The 20,255-nt window shown below is 35.6% G+C and overlaps 1 protein-coding gene across 1 annotated transcript; it reads right to left on the minus strand.

Moving 5' to 3' along the window:
* Positions 1-19,015: 19,015 nt before the first annotated feature.
* On the minus strand, positions 19,016-19,645 carry LOC141638316 (uncharacterized). The gene has a single exon (XM_074447720.1). It carries the CDS (start codon positions 19,643-19,645, stop codon positions 19,016-19,018), a length of 630 nt encoding a protein of 209 aa, XP_074303821.1.
* Positions 19,646-20,255: the final 610 nt, after the last annotated feature.

The following is a 20,255-nucleotide window of genomic DNA, read 5'->3' on the forward strand; positions in this document are numbered from 1 at the left end:
AGCCCATGATGCTAGGTTTAGGAAATAAGATGTTACGTTATTTGCTATATAACGTAACATAAAACATTCAGTTGAGGATCGAAGTTTTTATCACAATTTCACACAGTAACTTTCAGTTTTATTCATTCAAGTAATTAGGGTTTGGAACATCGTTTTAGCATTGGAATTCTGTTCTTGTTCTTAGTCTTTCCTCTGAAATCTCGGTATTCCTTCTGCCCTAATTCCAGTTTATTGTTTTACTTTCATCATTAGTATAGATTTGCTAGTTAGTATCCCGAAAGCCAATTATCGTATTATCGCTGTTTGTTATTTACTTTAAGCATGAATTCAGTAATCGTTATTAGTTTTATTGTTGTTATCACTTTCATCATGAGTAGCTAATTCTATAGTGCTAGGATGTAAGCGATTTATGGCATAGGCGGCAATGGATTTTACATGGCTGTCTCGCGTGTTGGTCGATCGACTAACATTGTCAGTCGATCGACTGACCTCGTAGGGTTTTATTTTCGTTTTAATTGAATTTACTCTTGTGTTTAACGAATCGAATGCACTCGACCAGTTAGATACCTATTTTGTGACCGACCCATTAGATCGAAAGATAGGGAAAGTTATTTGACCATCAATTAAATCGACTAAACTGTGCTAAGATCGAAAGATAGGTATAGTTTAGACCGTTAGTCACTTTTCAGGACGAAAGTTAGTATTAGTGACATTAGGGACCTATAGCGAGATCGAAAGATGCTATTTGTTAAGAGTGGACCGAGAGGACCTCTTTATTTCCCGCCTTACCTGTGTTTGATTCAGAACGGCTTAGTTTGCTGCCGCCGAAGCTATAATGAACCGATCATCCTAGTACCCTTCTTTTATCTGTTTAAATCGTTTATTTAGTTTATTATCTTTGTTCACTTTTAGCTGTAGACCAATTCAATTCATCCCCCACAATAGTTACCTCAGACTGAACTTAAATCAACTAAAATTTACAACTGCCTCCTTGTGGTTCGACCCTGTTACCACTAGCCTAGGTTAGTCTTAATAGGAGATTATAAATTTTATCTTTGGTACTCACAACGACGGGTATCAGTTCTCCTCATACGGTTTCAATTGCCTAGAAGCATAGGCAATCACCTTACCGTTCTGCATCAACACACATCCCAACCCATTCTTTGAGGCATTTGTATAAACCTCAAAGTTCTCGATCCCTTCAGGCAATGCTAAGATAGGAGCTGTGGTCAAACGCTACTTTAATGTTTGGAACGCCTTCTCACAACTCTCATCCCAACGAAACCTATTCTCTTTCCTCATCAAAGCTGTCATAGGTCTAGCTATCTTGGAGAAATCTTTCACGAACCGTCTGTAGTATCCAGCTAAACCCAAGAAACTCCTAATCTCAGCAACATTCTTTGGTGCTTCCTACTTTGTCACTGCCTCAATCATCGCCGGATCCATAGCTACTCCCTCCTTAGAGATCACATGGCCCAGAAAAGCAACTTTCTCTAACCAGAACTCGCACTTGGACAGCTTAGCATATAACTCATGCTCCCTCAAAGTCTGCAACACAATCCTCAGATGCTCCTCATGCTCCTCCTTAGTCTTAGAGTAGACTAAGATGTCATCGATAAACCCCACCACAAACTTGTCCAAAAACTGTCTGAAGATTTTGTTCATCAAGTCCATAAACACAGCCGGTGCATTAGATAACCCAAACGGCATCACCACGTACTCATAATTACCATACCTCGACGTGAAAGCTGTCTTTGGTATGTCCATCTCTCTAATCTTCACCTGATGGTATCCCGACCTCAAATCAATCTTAGAAAAGACTGATGCACCACTCAACTGATCAAACAGGTCATCTATCCTTGGCAAAGGATACTTGTTCTTCACCGTCACTCGGTTCAGCTCCCTGTAATCTATGCACAACCTCAAACTTCCATCTTTCTTATTCACGAAAAGAACTGGTGCTCCCCACGGCGATACACTAGGTCTAATGTATCCCTTCTCTATCAGATCATCTAACTGTTTCCTGAGCTCCTCCATCTCTTTAGGACCCATCCGGTACGGTGCCTTACAGATTGGCCCCGTCCCCGGTTTCAACTCAACGGTGAAATCTATCTCCCTCTTCGGTGGTAACCCCGGAATCTCCTCTGGAAAAACATCTGCAAACTCTCCCACCACTGGTATCTGATCAACTGTCTGACTCTCTATCCGGTCATCTCTCACATGGCACAAGATCAATGGGCACCCCTTCCTCAGATAAGACTTCAAGGTGACAGCTGCAATCAACTTAACTTTGGGTTTGACTAGAAACCCACGATAAGACACACTAACTCCCTTAGGCCCTCTCAAAGACACTTTCTTTTGATGACTGTCTATCTTAGCTTTATACTTTTCCAACCAATCCATCCCAACTATCATCTCAAAACCGTCAAAAGGAAACTCTAGCAAGTCTACAGGTAGATCAACTTGCCCAACTATCATAGACACATCTCTAAACAACCTCCCACATGATACAGACTCACCCGAAGGTATAAAAACTTTCTTGCTTATAGACTCATATACCCTCAACCCAACCGTTTAACATCACTCGAAGATACAAACGACTGAGATGCCCCCGAATCAAACAAAACAAAGTTATGAATACCGTTAACAAGAAAAGTACCAGTGATAACATGTGCATCCTCCTCAGCTGCTTTCTTGTCCATCATGAACAGCTTTCCACTGGTCTTCTGTCCACCTCCCTAGATAGTACTGGCTGATGTGGTCGGCTTAGCACCTGACCCTTGATTGTTGTTGTTGTTCGTAGCTGGTTACTGATAAGAATTACCGCCAGTGGTGGAGCTAGGGGGGGGCTAGCAGGGGCGGTCGCCCCCCCTGGCGGATGAAATTTTCGAAGTTTTTAGTCAAATTTTTCGAATTTTTTTCGGGGTGCCTTATGAAATTAGTCGTTCGCCCCCCCTAAAATTTTTCGCCCCCCCTAAGTTCAAATCCTGGCTCCGCCACTGATTACCGCCATTGCGGTTACCTCCACCCTGATAGCTCTGACTTCCCCGGTTAGACCATGACCCAGACGGTCTATTACTCGCATAACTCTGTGCAGGTCCCTGAGAATAGCTCCCCCGAGCCGATCCCTGAAAAGTTCCCGGTGCACTCGTGCACTCATGTCTCTTGTGGCCTACACCACCACAGCCATAGCAGGTCATCCCCCAACTACCACTACCACTCACACGGCCACACCCAAAGGAAGCCCCCGACCGAATCTCGACCCGAGAAGAAAACCCTCTAGCTTGGGTGTGGTTGCCTTTCTTATGACTAGATTGGCCACCACCCTCACTCTCAACCTTTCTTTTCTCACTCACTCTCTCCTCGCCCATCTCCACCAACCTCTCGGCTCTCCCTCCCCCTCTCATAAGCTTCCTTAACATCGGTAAGGACTCCCACGGGTAACTTATCCATAATCTTGGGTGTCAACCCTCTCTCAAACCTCAGCTCTAGGTTCTCCTCACTCAAACCCATATCCTCAGCATACCTAGACTTCTCATTGAACTGCTTGTAGTACTCAGCTACAGACATGTCAGATGTTATCTTAAACCCATCAAACTTCTCTCTCAGCTTACTCCTCACATGTTCCGGTACAAACTCCTTCCTCATAGCCCTCCGAAACTCTTCCCAAGGTATAGCAGGTAAGCCCTGGTTCGCACACATCTCCCTAGCACTCACCTTCACCGTATCCCACCACTTGCCAGCTGCTTCCCTCAGGTAGAACGCAGCTTGTTCTACTCTCATCTCATCAGGACAGTGAACCAGGTCTAGTATGTTCTCCATCTCACGATGCCAGTTGTCAAGAAGGTTTGGTTCCCCGGTTCCCGTGTACTCTTTTGGGTTAAACCTCGCTATATAGAGACTGATCTTAGAGTGATCAACCTCCTTATCCTTATTCACTTTCTTTAAGGCCTTAGTAAGAGCATCTTGGTGCTCCAACATCTTAACGATATCATCCATATTCATGGTCTCAGCTCTCGCATAATACACGTTTCTCTTGGGCGGCATATTGAAACTATATAAGAAAGGGTAGATATAAACATACGCACTAAAACCTCAAAACACGAAAGCGGACTACCAAGAACACACTCGATCGAGTGCCTAAACCTACTCGATCGAGTAAGAGGCTACTCGATCAAGTGCCCCCCATACTCGATCGAGTGCCTCGACATCAGACCCCAAACAGACCTTCTGATCTCTAACATACTCGACCGAGTAGACCCCCTACTCGATCGATTGCCCGAGGTACTCGATCGAGTACCCAAAAACACGATTCTGGTTACAAAATCGTCAAATACCCACTGGATCGAGTCAGACCCACTGGATCGAGTCAGACCCACTCGATCGAGTCATGCTAACCCGAATATGCTACCCGCATGCTATATCATATCCCAACATATAAATCAACTTTATAAACACAACATTATATCATAGTTAAGCATACTATGCCACTCAACTCTTCATATGATTAACGAAACAACTATATCATGTTATCAAACGCCACATAGTAAACATCCAACATGCTTCTTATTCCAACACAGTTCTATATGTCTCATCAATCTTTCATTCATATTCTCAACCTTCTACTCCAAACATCCAACAATTACAATATACTTCATCACATCCACACACAAGCGAACAAACAACACATACGACTTGACATACACCCCCCCTGACCGGTTCAAAATTGTAGGGCGAGTTCGCGACTTTAGGACGTCTCCCAAGCCTTTGCATTAATTAGCTCCTACAACCTTTACCCCAGGTTCATTTTAATTGACTCCCTATATTCATTAGGTTCATTGGTTACAGGTTTCAGGATCGTCGCTCTGATACCATTTTGTAACACCCCCATACTCCAAGTGCCTTACCAGGACCACCCAGGTATAAGGATGTTACCATCTCGGTTACCCGAGGCAATGATAATCAAATAAACAATAATAATGAAACAACATTTAAATAGAAATACTTTAGTGAAAGGTTACAATCCAAAAACCAAACCAAAATACGTATACATGTTCTCAAACCAACTGTCTACTAATCTAACTGAAATGTTTATGAAAACTATTAAGCTACAGCGGAAGACTTCTATCATCAGACGGTGGCACATCCCAGCTATCCCAATACTCAACTCACACCTGCTCAATATCTGCTCACCATCCCCGAATGGATCACCGCAGGTTTTAAAACAATAAACCGGGGTCAGATTATTCACACAATTTATATAACCAACAATACAGTAATCAAGACAGCTCAAGCAGTCACACACAATCACCCACTCCAATCAATCTCCGTCACCGATTGTCCACTGGACCAGCCCTGCCAATGGGAGACCGCAACCTTACCCACCAAATCCCCGCTCATCATACCGAGCGATAACCCTGTTCCATTAATGTGCACATCCCCTTCCGTGGCGGGTTTCACGAAGGGCGAAACTAGGGTGTGAAGCCACTCCCGCAACTGACTCCACTCAGCCGAGAACGCATCTCGAGAACCAGAGACAAACAATCAGCAATCACAACACAACATCAACAACCGTCTGAATCAGTCAACAATCACTAACTACAGCACAATCACCACACATTATGTAATTAATACTGAGTAGGGAAACCCTACCTGGAAAGCACAACAATTAGTCGATCTCACAGCTGATATCAAAACGCTTCCTCTACGAATCCTCCTCCTAATATACAAACACATAATCACTACCAATCATACAAACAACAAAACCCCCAAATCCCCAAATTAGGGTTTAACCAACTTTAAAGAAACATCATAAAAACGGTATATAGGTCTTACCCTCGACGCAAGGATCACAACGGTATAAAGAAAGATGAAATCCGACCTTCCACGCTCCGGGATTTGCCAACAATGCGATTAAAGCGAATGACGTAGTTTGATTTCTCTTCTCCCATTGATTAGGTTTTAAAAAGTGTTTTAAAAACAATGACGGAAGTATTATATAATCTAATCGCATTATTAACAAAACCCGAGAAATCATCCCCCGTAAACCGGCTACTCGATCGAGTAGCTAAGGTACTCGGTCGAGTGCCCCCTTACTCGATCGAGTACCCAACAGGTCAGAAACTATTTTAATCTGCAACTCGCCCTTACTCGACAGAGTAAGGCCTACTCGATAGAGTACCCAGAGACTCATAAATACGTAGTATTACACTACCAATCAATCTCCTATACTTCTCTGGTTCTGATAGAAGTCTCCCTTTGTCAGTGGACAACTTAAGGCCTTTCTGCAATGGAAATGATATTGGCTTGGAGTCTTCAAAACCAACATCTTGAATTATGTCAATGATGTATTTCCTTTGATTTAATAAGATTCCACGTTCATTTCTTGCAACTTCTAAACCCAAAAAATACCCCATTAAGCCCAAGTCTTTAATTGTGAATTTGGAATGCAACTGATCCTTCAACTGTTGTATTGCTGCAGTGTCTTCACCAGTCACCAACACATCATCTACATAAACCAATACAACCAGAAACTTCTTTGTAGTTGAATCAATTCTTGTAAATAAAGAATAATCCAATTTGGACTGAATGAATCCCAAATCTATGAGATACTTAGTCAACTCAAGGTTCCATTGCCTTGATGCTTGCTTAAGGCCATACAATGATCTCTTGAGCTTACAAACTTGCCCCTCCTTTGCAAGTGTATACCCCAATGGAGGCTTCATATACACTTCTTCATCCAAAAAGCCATGAAGAAATGCATTGTTAATATCAAGTTGGTGCAGTGGCCAACCCTTAATAGCCGCTAATGCCAATAATATCCTTACTGTTGAGAATTTTGCAACAGGAGAGAAGGTCAATTTATAGTCTCTATCCTTGACTTGATTATAGCCCTTTGCTACTAACCTTGCCTTATACCTCTCAATAGACCCATCTGGTTTATACTTAATTTTATAAACCCATTTAGGCCATGTTCTTTCTTGCTTTTTTAAAGTCGAATCGAACGAATGGAGTGAGCTGAGTGAATCGAATCGAATGGAGTGAACTGAATCAATCGAATCGAGCTGAATCGAATAGAAATGAAAGTGAACTTAATCGAATCGAATAAAGTGAATTGAAATAATCGAACTAAAATAATTATATTAATAATAATAATATTTAATAATATTGTTATAATTAACTATAATAATAATAATAATAATAATAATAATAATAATAATAATAATAATAATAATAATAATAATAATATTCATAGTATAATACTAATATTAATATTTATAGGAAAAAAATTATAATATTATATATGAATAATCATAAATTATAATAATGAAAAAATAGTAATTTTTACTAATAATATTCTTAATAACAATAATAAATAATAATGTCAATATTAATAATGATATTGGTAAAAATAATTGTTTCGATTAAAAACACTCAAGTAAGCGTTGCTCGAATCCGGGTCGAGTCAACGCGTTCCTTTCAGATGGCAACTCGAGCCTATGCTTGCTCTCTTCGGATGGATCTTGCATGCGTAACAAACAGGGCCTCAGAGGGTTCGCAAGAGGTCCTTCTCTGATGCCTTATGGTATTGGTGGATAGTCGGGACCTTGCTTGAAGCTAAGGTTTCCGTGCCCTCTCATAGTAGCTCGAGTAATCTTACTTATAGAGAGAGGAAGTTGTTGGTGAGAAGTATTTTACCATTGTTTGGTGAATAATGAGGTATTTATAGTTTTCTATGTGTACCTCAAATGATGGCTTGTCAAGCATGGTTACCAGATTCGCTATGAATATGCCTTACCTATTCACGATTCGTTTATAGAAAATGTGTTATATGTATTTTCAGTAATCAACTTGATAGAAGTCGCTTTTAACGATTCGTGATTCGTAGGATACCAATTCAAGCGAATCTGTAACCATGTTGGCAAGTGTGTTGACTTGTATGACCCCGTATTGGCTAGTGAGTCAAGTCGGTTGGGCGTGCCCCATCAATAATATTTATAATAAATGTTATTAATTTTAATAATAATACCAATAATAATTATAACAACAACAACAACAACAATAATAATAATAATAATAATAATAATAATAATAATAATATTAACATTAATAACATTATTATTTATTTTAACAATAACAATAATAATACCAATAATAATTATAATAATAATAATAACAACAACAACAACAACAACAACAATAATATTAACATTAATAACATTATTATTCATTTTAATAATAATATTCATAATAATAATGATAATAGTAATTATAATAAATAAATTATTAATTATAATTATAATAATAATAATAAAAAATAAAAAATAAAAAATAAAGAATAATAATATTTAAAAAAATAGTATTATTGATAATAAAATTAGTAATAATTATTAAATTTAAGATGAGTTAAGCTGAAATGAGCTGAACTTAATGGAGCTGAACTGAACTGAACTGAACTGAATGGAGCTAAACTGAACTGAACTGAGCTGAACTGAACTGAATAGAGCTGAGCTAAACTGAAGTGGGCTGAAAATAAGGCAGAAAGAACAGGGCCTTACTCCCTATAGCATTTTTTATTTGAAGGCAAGGTAGTTAATTCCCAAGTGTGATTTGCCTCAAGTGCCTGCATCTCTTGATTCATTGCTAGAACCAATTTATCATCTTTACAGGCTTGATGATAATAGCTTGGTTCATGTGACTCAACCACATTACATAAGGACATGACATAATCCTTGCCAAATGTAGTCAGCTCGCTTAGAATAGTTGCCTGAAAAGCAGTGGATTTCTTTGTCTTCTGTGGAGGCCAATGATAATCTGAGAGTAAAACATAAGGAATCCTGGGTCTAGCAGACTTCCTGATGAGCTGACTCTGCTGATTAGACACAGGAGCTGAAGCAACATCATTATCAGATGTGTTGTTGTCCACAGTAGTTGTTGTGACAGGCAACTCAGCTGTTGTGTATGCAGCAGTAGAGACTTCATTAGTCATAGTAGTGACCACAAGGTCTTCTAATATCTCAGATGAACTAGAAGGAGTTTCTGTGTTGATAGATTGTAAAAAATCAGCTGGCATAGCATATTCTGCAGAGGAAACAGTAGGTGCTTTGGCCTGTATTGGAACTTGAAAAGGATACATCCCTTCCCTGAATATGATATCTCTGCTGGAAAAAATAGTGTGTGTATCCAAATCATACAACTTATAACCCTTCTGGTTATAAGGATACCCAATAAACAAACATTTTCTGGCTCTCTTTTAAAACTTGTCCATTGCTGTAGGAGGCATAGAAGCAAAGCACAAACTACCAAATATCCTAAGTTCATCATACTTAGGTTTTTCTTTGAACAAAATCTCATAAGGAGTTTGCCAATTCAATACAGCAGTGAGCATTTTATTAATCAAATAGGCTATTGTCAATAAACACTCACCCCAAAATTTAATAGGAACTTTAGACTGTAATTGGAGTGCCCTGGCAGTGTCTAATAAGTGCCTATGTTTTCTCTCCACCCGTCCATTCTATTGTGGTCTACTAACAATAGATCTTTGATGCACAATCCCCTTACTAGTAAAATAGTCTTTACAATATGTTTGAAGAAATTTTGTCCCATTGTCTGATCTTATCACTCTAATGTTTTTATCAAATTGTGTCTTAACATAAGATATAAACCCTTAGCCATAACAGAATTGACTATCCCCTGAACAAAATCTGGTGAAACATGAACATTAGAAGGCACCTGATTATGCCCAGAATATCCCAAAGAACTTCCAGCAGTATACTCATGCATCAGTGGTTGTGCAACAGAAAAAGGGGCAACATCCTGATAGTGGAAATCTTGTTCAGAGGAAACAAGTTCAGCATTATGAGCAGCTTTAGAAGAACCTGCCTCCATATTCGAATTACCCTTCTTGGCATTATAAGCTTTAAACTTATTGTTAGAAATCTATATCTCATTATTTAACATATTCATATATGTTCTAATTAATTTAGTCATAAAATTAATTACAAATCTTATGCTTGCAAACTAAAATAAATAAGTGAAGAAATCATTTTCTCACCATATGAATTTCGGTCAAATGGGCACCAACAAGATCCACTTCTTGTTAGTTCTTGAGCTTTCCAATATTGGATGAACATACATGACCTCAAAATAGAAGCCCTCCATTTAGTTGCACCCAAGACTATCCCTTAAACCCACAAACTAATATGTACTAGATATTTATATTGTGGTTTACCTTAAAATTGATTACTAACACTCATATATTACATTAATAATTTTAGTAATCTTTTGAACAAATTTGAATCAAAAATTCAGCCTTTTTGATGAAGATTAAGGAGAGAGAAGAGAGGAAAACTACATGAACTTTTTGCATGTAATATGAGAATGAATGATAAATGAATTAAGAGAATAAAAATTCTCTATCATCCTCTTACAAAACCGGTGGCCTTAGAGGTAATAGACCATGATTATTTTTCTTTTTGTCTTCACAAGACAAATAGGTGTAAGTCTTTTGCATTGTCATGTCACTATCATGCAATTTGGACAAATGAATAAGACAAATGGAAAAAGACAAAACATCTCACAATGCCCACCAATTTCGGTTTATGTGTGTAATATGGAATCCATTTTATTTTTGTCAATTGTACAATTGTATGTCATGTGACATGTGACATGTCTTATGTCATGTTTTAATTTAAAATGCATATTTAACAAATTAAATATCATTTACAAATTAAATAAATCATATTTAACAATTGACTAGTAATACAAAATTACTTTCTCATAAAATGGTCATTTAATTACTAGTTAGTATAATTCACAATATCTTGTAATTATAACTAACTTATCATTCTCATCTCGCGTGTTTCGCAAACACCGATTAATTTTAGTAATATAACTTCTTAAATTACTAAATAAAATCTCATTTAATCACATTAGAATAAGATGTCATTTTCTCTCTTATGATAATTTGTTCAATTTTAAGGAATTAATTAATCTGTATCGGTATACAATTAATTAACCTTTTCAATTAAGGGAATCGTCCTTTAGGTGTGACCTCAAGGGATCAACTGGTCACCACCGTCGCACGACAGTAATGTCAAACTCTAGCCAGCCAATCATTACCGATATGTGTGGACAAGTTGACTATATATATAATGTATCATCTCTTCCGTATTCTTGTAATGAGATTTAATAATGATATTTAAATCATGTGATCGCACTGTTGTTGAGGACACATTTCCCAACAATCTCCCACTTGTCCTCGACAAGTGTGCGTCACCAATTCTCTTGTCCTATTACCATCTCCCACTCAATGCAAGGTGTCTTCCGGGTCGTATTTGCAAGTGATCATATCGAGAGTGGTTTCCTCGATCTGGAGAATAACTGATTGACCGGATTTATCTATCATAGATACCTTCCGAGCTTGGCCACGCATTTCCAGTTCATTACTCCTCGAGTGGCCCTGAGATATTGTTTCAACCCTGACAAGGGGGTGGACAATTCCTATCGAACTTATTCCCTTCGACTAGCCACAGCCATCATAACCCAAAATATGCCCATTTGACCCATTTACGAAGGTCGTAGTAACACAAATCAAAGTTAATCTGAAACTGTGTCATCTTAGGCGAACAGTCTTTAGTCAAAAGAATCGACTCATTAGAATACTATAGTAGCTCTCGCCACGACCAGGCTATATAAATTTGCCAGAACTCTATAAGCGGTCACTGCCCGAAAAAGTGTTCCTAACAGTTTGCCTATGTGATCGACTAGTCATCTCACATGACTCTATGGCACTTGAACTTGCCATCAATTGCATCACACTCTAGTCACTTCGAGACGTCACCTCATACAAGTGACTATAGGCGAATACCATGTTAATCCGGGTTCACTTTAACGGGGTTCAATGTTGTCTCTACAACCCGTTTGGATGTAACAAAGTATAATAAAAGAGTTTTATAGTAAAACTCAAACGACAAATGCGATTATCACATATGAATAGTCAATGCTTGATTACTACTTCATATTCTATAATCTAATTTGATCTTTTATGTAGTTATTCATCTCAATTTAATTGAAATGACATGACTCATCATGTTAAGCCTATGAGAAGGCTTTGGTTAGTAGGTTTTATCAACTTCTTTTACCTTACTCAACCTTACTACATACTCGTTTTCCTTTGTAATGTATACATTTGCATTACAAAACTTTCTGAGTACGTGTCGAGATCCAATCAAGACATAGGCCCTCTAGCCTTAGAATAGCTCCCACTGTTTTCACAGTGTGCGGGACTCATCCTTCTTGCACCTTTCATGATTGCAAGTGTACTCAATTTCCGTTGTAAACATTTCTCATTGTTCTTTATTGCCTAGAACTATTCTAGAAAATCTACTTCTTAATTAACATAGCCATAATGGTATCTTAACCATCCTAATGTGTTTTGATTATGGTTTTGTCAGAAACCATGTGCAATCTCAATTGTCAATTGTCACTTGTGTAACACCCTTACACAAAATTGCATCATAAACACTTTGCTTTACTTCCTTAATGCTTCTGCAAGCACTTAAGGGTAATCTTTATGGCTTACTTGGTAAAGATTACTTAAATTCGATTTTGAAAACAATTCATCATACTCAAAGTATATGAAGTGTTATACATCATTACTCATTTAATTGACCCGACAGCAGAAGCAAATGTAATCAATCAAATATGTTCAATTTAATTGAACTAGTCATGAATCTTATCAACGTAAGACTTCTTATTGACGCTAATATCATGTGGATTTATCTTCATAAATCCGGATTTTAAAGATGTATTATAATACTCCAAAAGTCTTAAATCATTCGCAATGATCAATATGTCATCCACATATCGGACTAATTAAAATTTCCGTAACTCCCACTAAACTCCATGTATAAACACAACTTCTCGACTTATCGAGAAAAGGTTTATCACATGATCAAAATGTTGATTCCAACTCATTGATGTCCTACTTAAGATTCTCTCTTAAGTTTCACATTATCTTAGGATTGCAAGAATCTATAAAACTCAAGACATGTATTAAATACATTCCTTCTAATTGAAGAAGTGGGTTTTAGATTCACTTGTTGTGTGCATATCCTCATAATGAAACACAATCCCTAAGAAGATCCAAATAGACTTAAGCATTTCAATTAGTGCAAAACCCTTTGCAACCAGTCTTGCTTTGAAATCTCTCTTTATTAGTGCAAAACTCTTTGTCACTAATCAAGCCTTTTTATTTCGGATTTTCATGGCTCTAAGCCCTGTAGTGAGTTGTGACTTAAACATTCTTATGTAAGTCATTTATTCATTACTTTCCAGAAGTAATCAACTTGAATCAAACAATTTCTTTTGTAAGTTATAAGCTCTTTACTTTAAAAGTAGCATGAATTCATCATCTTTAACAAGTGACGAATTTAACCTCCTAGGTTTTGAAGAAACAATGTCTTACACAAAACGTCTCATGTAGCCAAGAAAGACCAGTTTCTTGTGACATAACATTCTCTGTGGCATTCTTTGTGGCTCTTGAATAATTTCTCCCACTCTGTCTTCTAGAAATAAACTTGTATTTTAGAAAGACAGCTTCACGAGCCGCAAACCCGTCGTACTCGTGATAGTTGAAAAGGGAAAAATGAGCATTTGTTTCTTGTGAAAAACTTACAAACATGGTACACTTACCATTTCATATCTCATATGATTCGATTTAGTGGAAAAATAATTTAGACAAAAATGATAAAATCCCCAAAGGATCAAGTAACTCAAAGTAACTTGACTGAAGTCCAAACCATATCGAATAGCGTTTGATTTGTTATCCAACCACACATTATTCCATAATGCGTGCTAAGAGAGATTAACTTGTGATACTATATCACATTTCCTTTGGCTTATATCAAAGTCTTCACTTTGATAATCCCATCACGACTAAATCGTGATTCCTTGAACTCTTTAAACTTCTTCAAAAATTTTTCTATTTACCTTATTAAGTGAACACATTAGCGTCAACTTAATCATTGGTAAAAGAAAATGATCAACCTATTTTGGATCGATGATTTACAACCTCGATCTCCTTTTCAACCAAAAGGCACGAGACATCTTGCTTTGAATACAAGATACGCATATACCATTAACAATCTAATGGTTTCAAGAGTACTCGATAACTCTTTGCGTTCATCATTCCAAAATTTAAGGTTTAATCTTGGGTTACCAATTTGAATCTTACATCATCTACATGATATATCATTCTAGTTTGGTTTAGAATATAATCACCTTGATAATGGGCTAGCCATACATCAAATCGTGGTGTATAGGGTCACAAAAGTGAAAACCTCTTTTGTATCTTAACAAGTTTATATTCTTATTTAGAGTTTATGCACGTAATAGTCACAATTAAGTACAACTTTAAATCCAAAAACTAGATTGAGTACACAATTACTCTATCTCTCGACATTATTGTTGCTAGTTGTCATATTCTAATCATCTTATGTGTCGAATACAATGATGAAAATCTCCACTGGTTTCTAATATTGACGAAGTGGTACTAGCAAAATTTATGTTTAATCAAATAAACATTTAAAGAAGAAGGTCCCATTAGATGTCCCACAACTAACTTGTTGATTCTTCAATAATTTAAGGTAGTTTTCTTTCTAGTGTCCAACATTTAAGACAATGGAAACTTTATCGGTCAGGATTGATAGGTTTACTATCGTCATTTCTCAATAATTTTACTTTTAACATTACCTTGTATAAATTCCATCATTATCTTTACTTCTTGAACCTCGTCCTCATCTTAACGGTTTAAGAGAATGCTCCCACTCATTTCAATGAGTCTTTGCTTTGAGAAGCAAAATTGAATTCATGAAGATTACTCTTCATTTGTTCGTTTTAGTCTTAAAACTTTCATTGAAGTGGTTGCGTTTTTTTTTGGTCAATTTTGATTTCCAACAAATCTAGTTACCAAAATTAGAAACAATTCATTGTAAGTAGATGTGTTAGTCAAGAATCAAAAACCTGTTTGATAATGAATAACTTTAATCTATACTCTTTACAAGAGATCCTTAGCAATGGTTCATTTGAGGTTTTAGAAGCAAATTCATATTTGTCTTTAGTTACGATGTTTTAATGGAGATTTTGAAAAATCGAAATGATATCGTATATGAATTGTGGTAAAGAAATAGAACAATATAATAACGGAATAGTGGAAAACTTAACATTTATCGTTTTATTAATACTTGTAAATAACAAGTAAAGCATTTACATAGTGACCTCTACCCAACTATGATAAATGATTCCAAGATCCAAATTCATATTAACTTGGGGCACGGTGTGCCGAAATACCCCTCATCAATATAACTCGGTGGATTAACTCTTTAATCGATTCTACTTTTAGAACTCTTGGTCGATAAAATTACATTAATATTTTATCTCTAGCCCGAAACACATCCGGAAATACGTCGTGAATACTTTCGTTGAGTTCAACCCAAATTTCGAATAAATGTGTCCGTGATCCAAACCCATGTCAACTTAGGGCACGGTGTGCCGAAATACCCTTTATTAACATAAATTCGGTGGATAGACATTTATCACCCCACTTCACCAACGTAACAAGGTTTGTCTTACGGTAAAGCCGGCTCAACTCCCTTGCGAAACTGGTACTTCATGGGTTTCTAATTTTTGGTAAGGCTAAGTCTCAATTGTTTATTTTAGCGAGAGGTCATGTCAATTTATTATCTATCACGTTTTAAGTGAACTAAAGCGGTGAACTACGATAATTGTAATTGACACGGTCGATAAACTCGATTAAAATGACAATGCATGTTTTAGTTATGGCGATTTAGCGATGCATGCGACATATAAATAAAATGCAAAGCATAAATAAAATAATCCTAGTATGGCCTTACTAAAATAGAAAAACTATTTAACTATTACATATTTGGAAACAAACTCCATTGGTCCCTAGAACTTCGATTGAGGCACGCATCTCGAGGTAACACCGTCTTTAATGGATTTCCTTCTTGAGTGACACCGTCTTCAAGGAACTCCGAAATAAATAAATTACATAATAAATTACATAATTTCCTATTATACATTTGTAATTAAAATAAAATAAATCTGTTAAATTACAAACGGTGATACGAGATCACAATAAATTACAACCGAATCGATATTCCCATACATTTCGGGTAATATTAATTAAAAACTAAGGCCATAAAAAGTAAAAATTACATAATTCAAAAATTACATAAAATAAAATTATGACAATCATAAATAAAATGCAGCATTATAATATGTATGAACATACCCAATTTTATGCTAAATCGCCTTTAAGGAGCCAATATCATATATTACACGGTTTTTACGGATTTGCGTGATTCAACGTTTTATAATCACTAAAATTACATAAATTCATATTTATGCACAAGTTAATTACCCTAACTTCTTAGGACTCAAAAATTAGTCTCCACTAACCATTTGACCATAATTAACTCATATTTCTTAATATTGTTCATAAAAGGACTCAAAATTACAATAAAATGCTATAAACATCAAATAAATCACAAAAATTTCAAATAAATTCAAATTTTGAAATTTAAACTCATGGACATTCTGGAAAAATAACATGACACTCATAATTTTCAAAAACTTAGGTTAATAATTTCGAAAGTTATAGGGAAAAACAATGTTGCGGTTTATCGGATTTATCAATAAAAATCATAAAAACATGAGAAAAATTATATTCATCAACTTTTCAATTTTAGATCTGAAAAATATAATAAAATGCAACATGTGACGTTTTTCCTTAGTCATGAAGTATGTTTTAGCAATTATTCACTAATTAAGTCACTATTTATGCTATTTTTCATCAAAAATCCATAAATCATGCATGAAGACTTCATTATAGTCTATTATTTTACACACATCTTGTAAAATTTCATGGGACAACATACTAAATTTCTATGACCATATTCGAAATATTTCTCATATTAACCTATTTTTCATTTAAATTCGATTTTTAACATGAAAAATCCATATTTCGTGCATAAGAACTCATAAAATTATGAAAATTTCCAGATCATCTAAAAATAATATATGTGAAAACATATCCAAAAATCACTGGAAAATTCAAAGTTAGCTAATTTTCGTCCAAAAATGACATTTTTATCATAAAAATCACATTTTAATGCCAATATTATATAAAATGAACAATAAAAATCCATAAATTAACCAAAATATCCTAAATACATTTTAGGATCGGAAACTTTAACATACATAAATTATTTTCGTGATATATCATAATAACACAAATTTACAAGTTTTATATGTTAATCGTATAACTCGGAAAAACTATAACCGATTTGCATGCAAACAACCTTGTGCTCATGATACCGCTTGTTAGAAATCTATATCTCATTATTTAAAATATTATTATATGTTCTAATTAATTTAGTCATAAAATTAATTACAAATCTTATGCTTGCAAACTAAAATAAATAAGTGAAGAAATCATTTTCTCACCATATGAATTTCGGTCAAATGGACACCAACAAGATCTCCTTCTTATTAGTTCTTGAGCTTTCCAATATTGGATGAACATACATGACCTCAAAATAGAAGCCCTCCAATTAGTTGCACCCAAGACTATCCCTTAAACCCACAAACTAATATGTACTAGATATTTATATTGTGGTTTACCTTAAAATTGATTACTAACACTCATATATTACATTAATAATTTTAGTAATCTTTTGAACAAATTTGAATCAAAAATTCATCCATTTTGATGAAGATTAAGGAGAGAGAAGAGAGGAAAACTACATGAACTTTTTACATGTAATATGAGAATGAATGATAAATGAATTGAGAGAAGAAAAATTCTCTATCATCCTCTTACAAAACCGGTGGCCTTAGAGGTAATAGACCATGATTATTTTTCTTTTTGTCTTCACAAGACAAATAGGTGTAAGTCTTTTGCATTGTCATGTCACTATCATGCAATTTGGACAAATGAATAAGACAAATGGAAAAAGACAAAACATCTCACAATGCCCACCAATTTCGGTTTATGTGTGTAATATGGAGTCCATTTTATTTTTGTCAATTGTACAATTGTATGTCATGTGACATGTGACATGTCTTATGTCATGTTTTAATTTAAAATGGATATTTAACAAATTAAATATCATTTACAAATTAAATAAATCATATTTAACAATTGACTAGTAATATAAAATTACTTTCTCATAAAATGGTCATTTAATTACTAGTTAGTATAATTCACAATATCTTGTAATTATAACTAACTTATCATTCTCATCTCGCGTGTTTCGCAAACACCGATTAATTTTAGTAATATAACTTCTTAAATTACTAAATAAAATCTCATTTAATCACATTAGAATAAGATGTCATTTTCTCTCTTATGATAATTTGTTCAATTTTAAGGAATTAATTAATCTGTATCGGTATACAATTAATTAACCTTTTCAATTAAGGGAATCGTCCTTTAGGTGTGACCTCAAGGGATCAACTGGTCACCACCGTCGCACGACAGTAATGTCAAACTCTAGCCAGCCAATCATTACCGATATGTGTGGACAAGTTGACTATATATATATAATGTATCATCCCTTCTAATGAGATTTAATAATGATATTTAAATCATGTGATCGCACTGTTGTTGAGGACACATTTCCCAACACTTATAACATCGTTCTTTGATATGCCCTTTAGTGTTGCAGAAAGTACAAGTCTTGCGTCTCCAGCACTCATCAATAGTGTGACCAGACCTGCCACAAAACTCACAGTACTTGCCATCCTCAGAACCAGCAGAAACATCATCTTTAGCACGTTTCTTGCTACCCTCTTCTTTAGCAGAGTAAGACTGAGTTCTTTTCTTAGCAGCATAGGCAACTGACTCCATAGCAACATCAGAAGTTACATCATTAATTAACTTCTGACGTTCAATCTTTTGAAGTATCCCTAATGCTTTGTTGATGGGAGGCTAAGGATCCAGGGTGAGAATATTAGTCTGCAGTTGTTCAAACCCAGAATTTAGCCCCATTAATAGCTGGATTAACTTGGTCTGAGTTTCCCTATCCAACAACCTTTTAAGCAATTGACATGTGCAATTCTTCATGGCACCACATGTACACTGAGGAACAGGGTCCATAGTATCAATATTTTCCCACAAATTCTTGATTTTACCATAATAATCAAGAAGTGAGGAAGTATCTTGAGCAATGTTACTCAAATCCTTTTTAAGAGCATATAAATCCAGGACATTCAACTGACCATAACGCTCAAGAATATCAGACCATAAAGACTGAGCAGATGCTTCATACTGTAGATTGTTTACTAAAGGCTTAGCAATTGAGTTTTTAATCCAACGAGAGACGAGAATATCACATCTTATCCATGCATTATGCTTCTTATCAGAGGCAGGAGGACAAGAACATTCTCCAGTTATGAACCCAACTTTGTTTTTGGAAAGAAGAGCAGAGATGATCTCACGCTGCCACTGAATGAAATTGGAGCCATCAAAGAGAAAAGACGATAAAATCAATCTCGGCTGATCAGTTTGAGAAAGAAACAAAGGATCATCTAATGGCGAATACAGCGTCTCCTCAGACATGATTAAGGAAAGTGTGATGTAAACTGGAAGACAAAATAAGAGATTTATGAAGGATTTATTGTGCGGAAGCGTTAAAGAATAGGATCTTATAAGCTGATACCAGGAAAACCATCAAACCTCCATTGATGAAGGAGAAGATGAAGATGGCTATTACAGTGATATTGAAGTATTTAGAGAAGGAAAAGAGAGAGAAAGCTTTGTATATTATTGATACAATATTATGTGTAAGATATATGGATTACAATGAATGATCTTGCTTATATACTAAGATCTCTAACCGACTAACAAACTTAGTTGGTGGTTAGTTACATGATCATTGACTAGTCAACTAACACCTAACATATATTGTCTACAATCCACCTACTGTGAATAAGAGGTTACTTTAGGGGATCAAAGACTCAGAGAGGTATTTTGAACACGAGTATGATTTCCTATATATAAGGAATATAATATTATTCTAATTTAATTGAAGTCAAAATATGGTAATATTGTGATTGTCTTAGAACACAACAATATAAGTTTAGAAATTACCTTTAGATATTCTATTAATTATAACTTTATATTTGAGTTAACCTTAAGAAAAGGACCTAAACTATTGATTTTTTTCCAG

Source organism: Silene latifolia, unplaced genomic scaffold, assembly GCF_048544455.1.
Source record: "Silene latifolia isolate original U9 population unplaced genomic scaffold, ASM4854445v1 scaffold_20.1, whole genome shotgun sequence".
Lineage (NCBI taxonomy): Eukaryota > Viridiplantae > Streptophyta > Magnoliopsida > Caryophyllales > Caryophyllaceae > Silene > Silene latifolia.

Excerpts from the sequence above, each read along its gene's own strand:
- LOC141638316 (XM_074447720.1), bottom strand. The coding sequence starts at position 19,645 with ATGTCTGAGGAGACGCTGTATTCGCCATTAGATGATCCTTTGTTTCTT.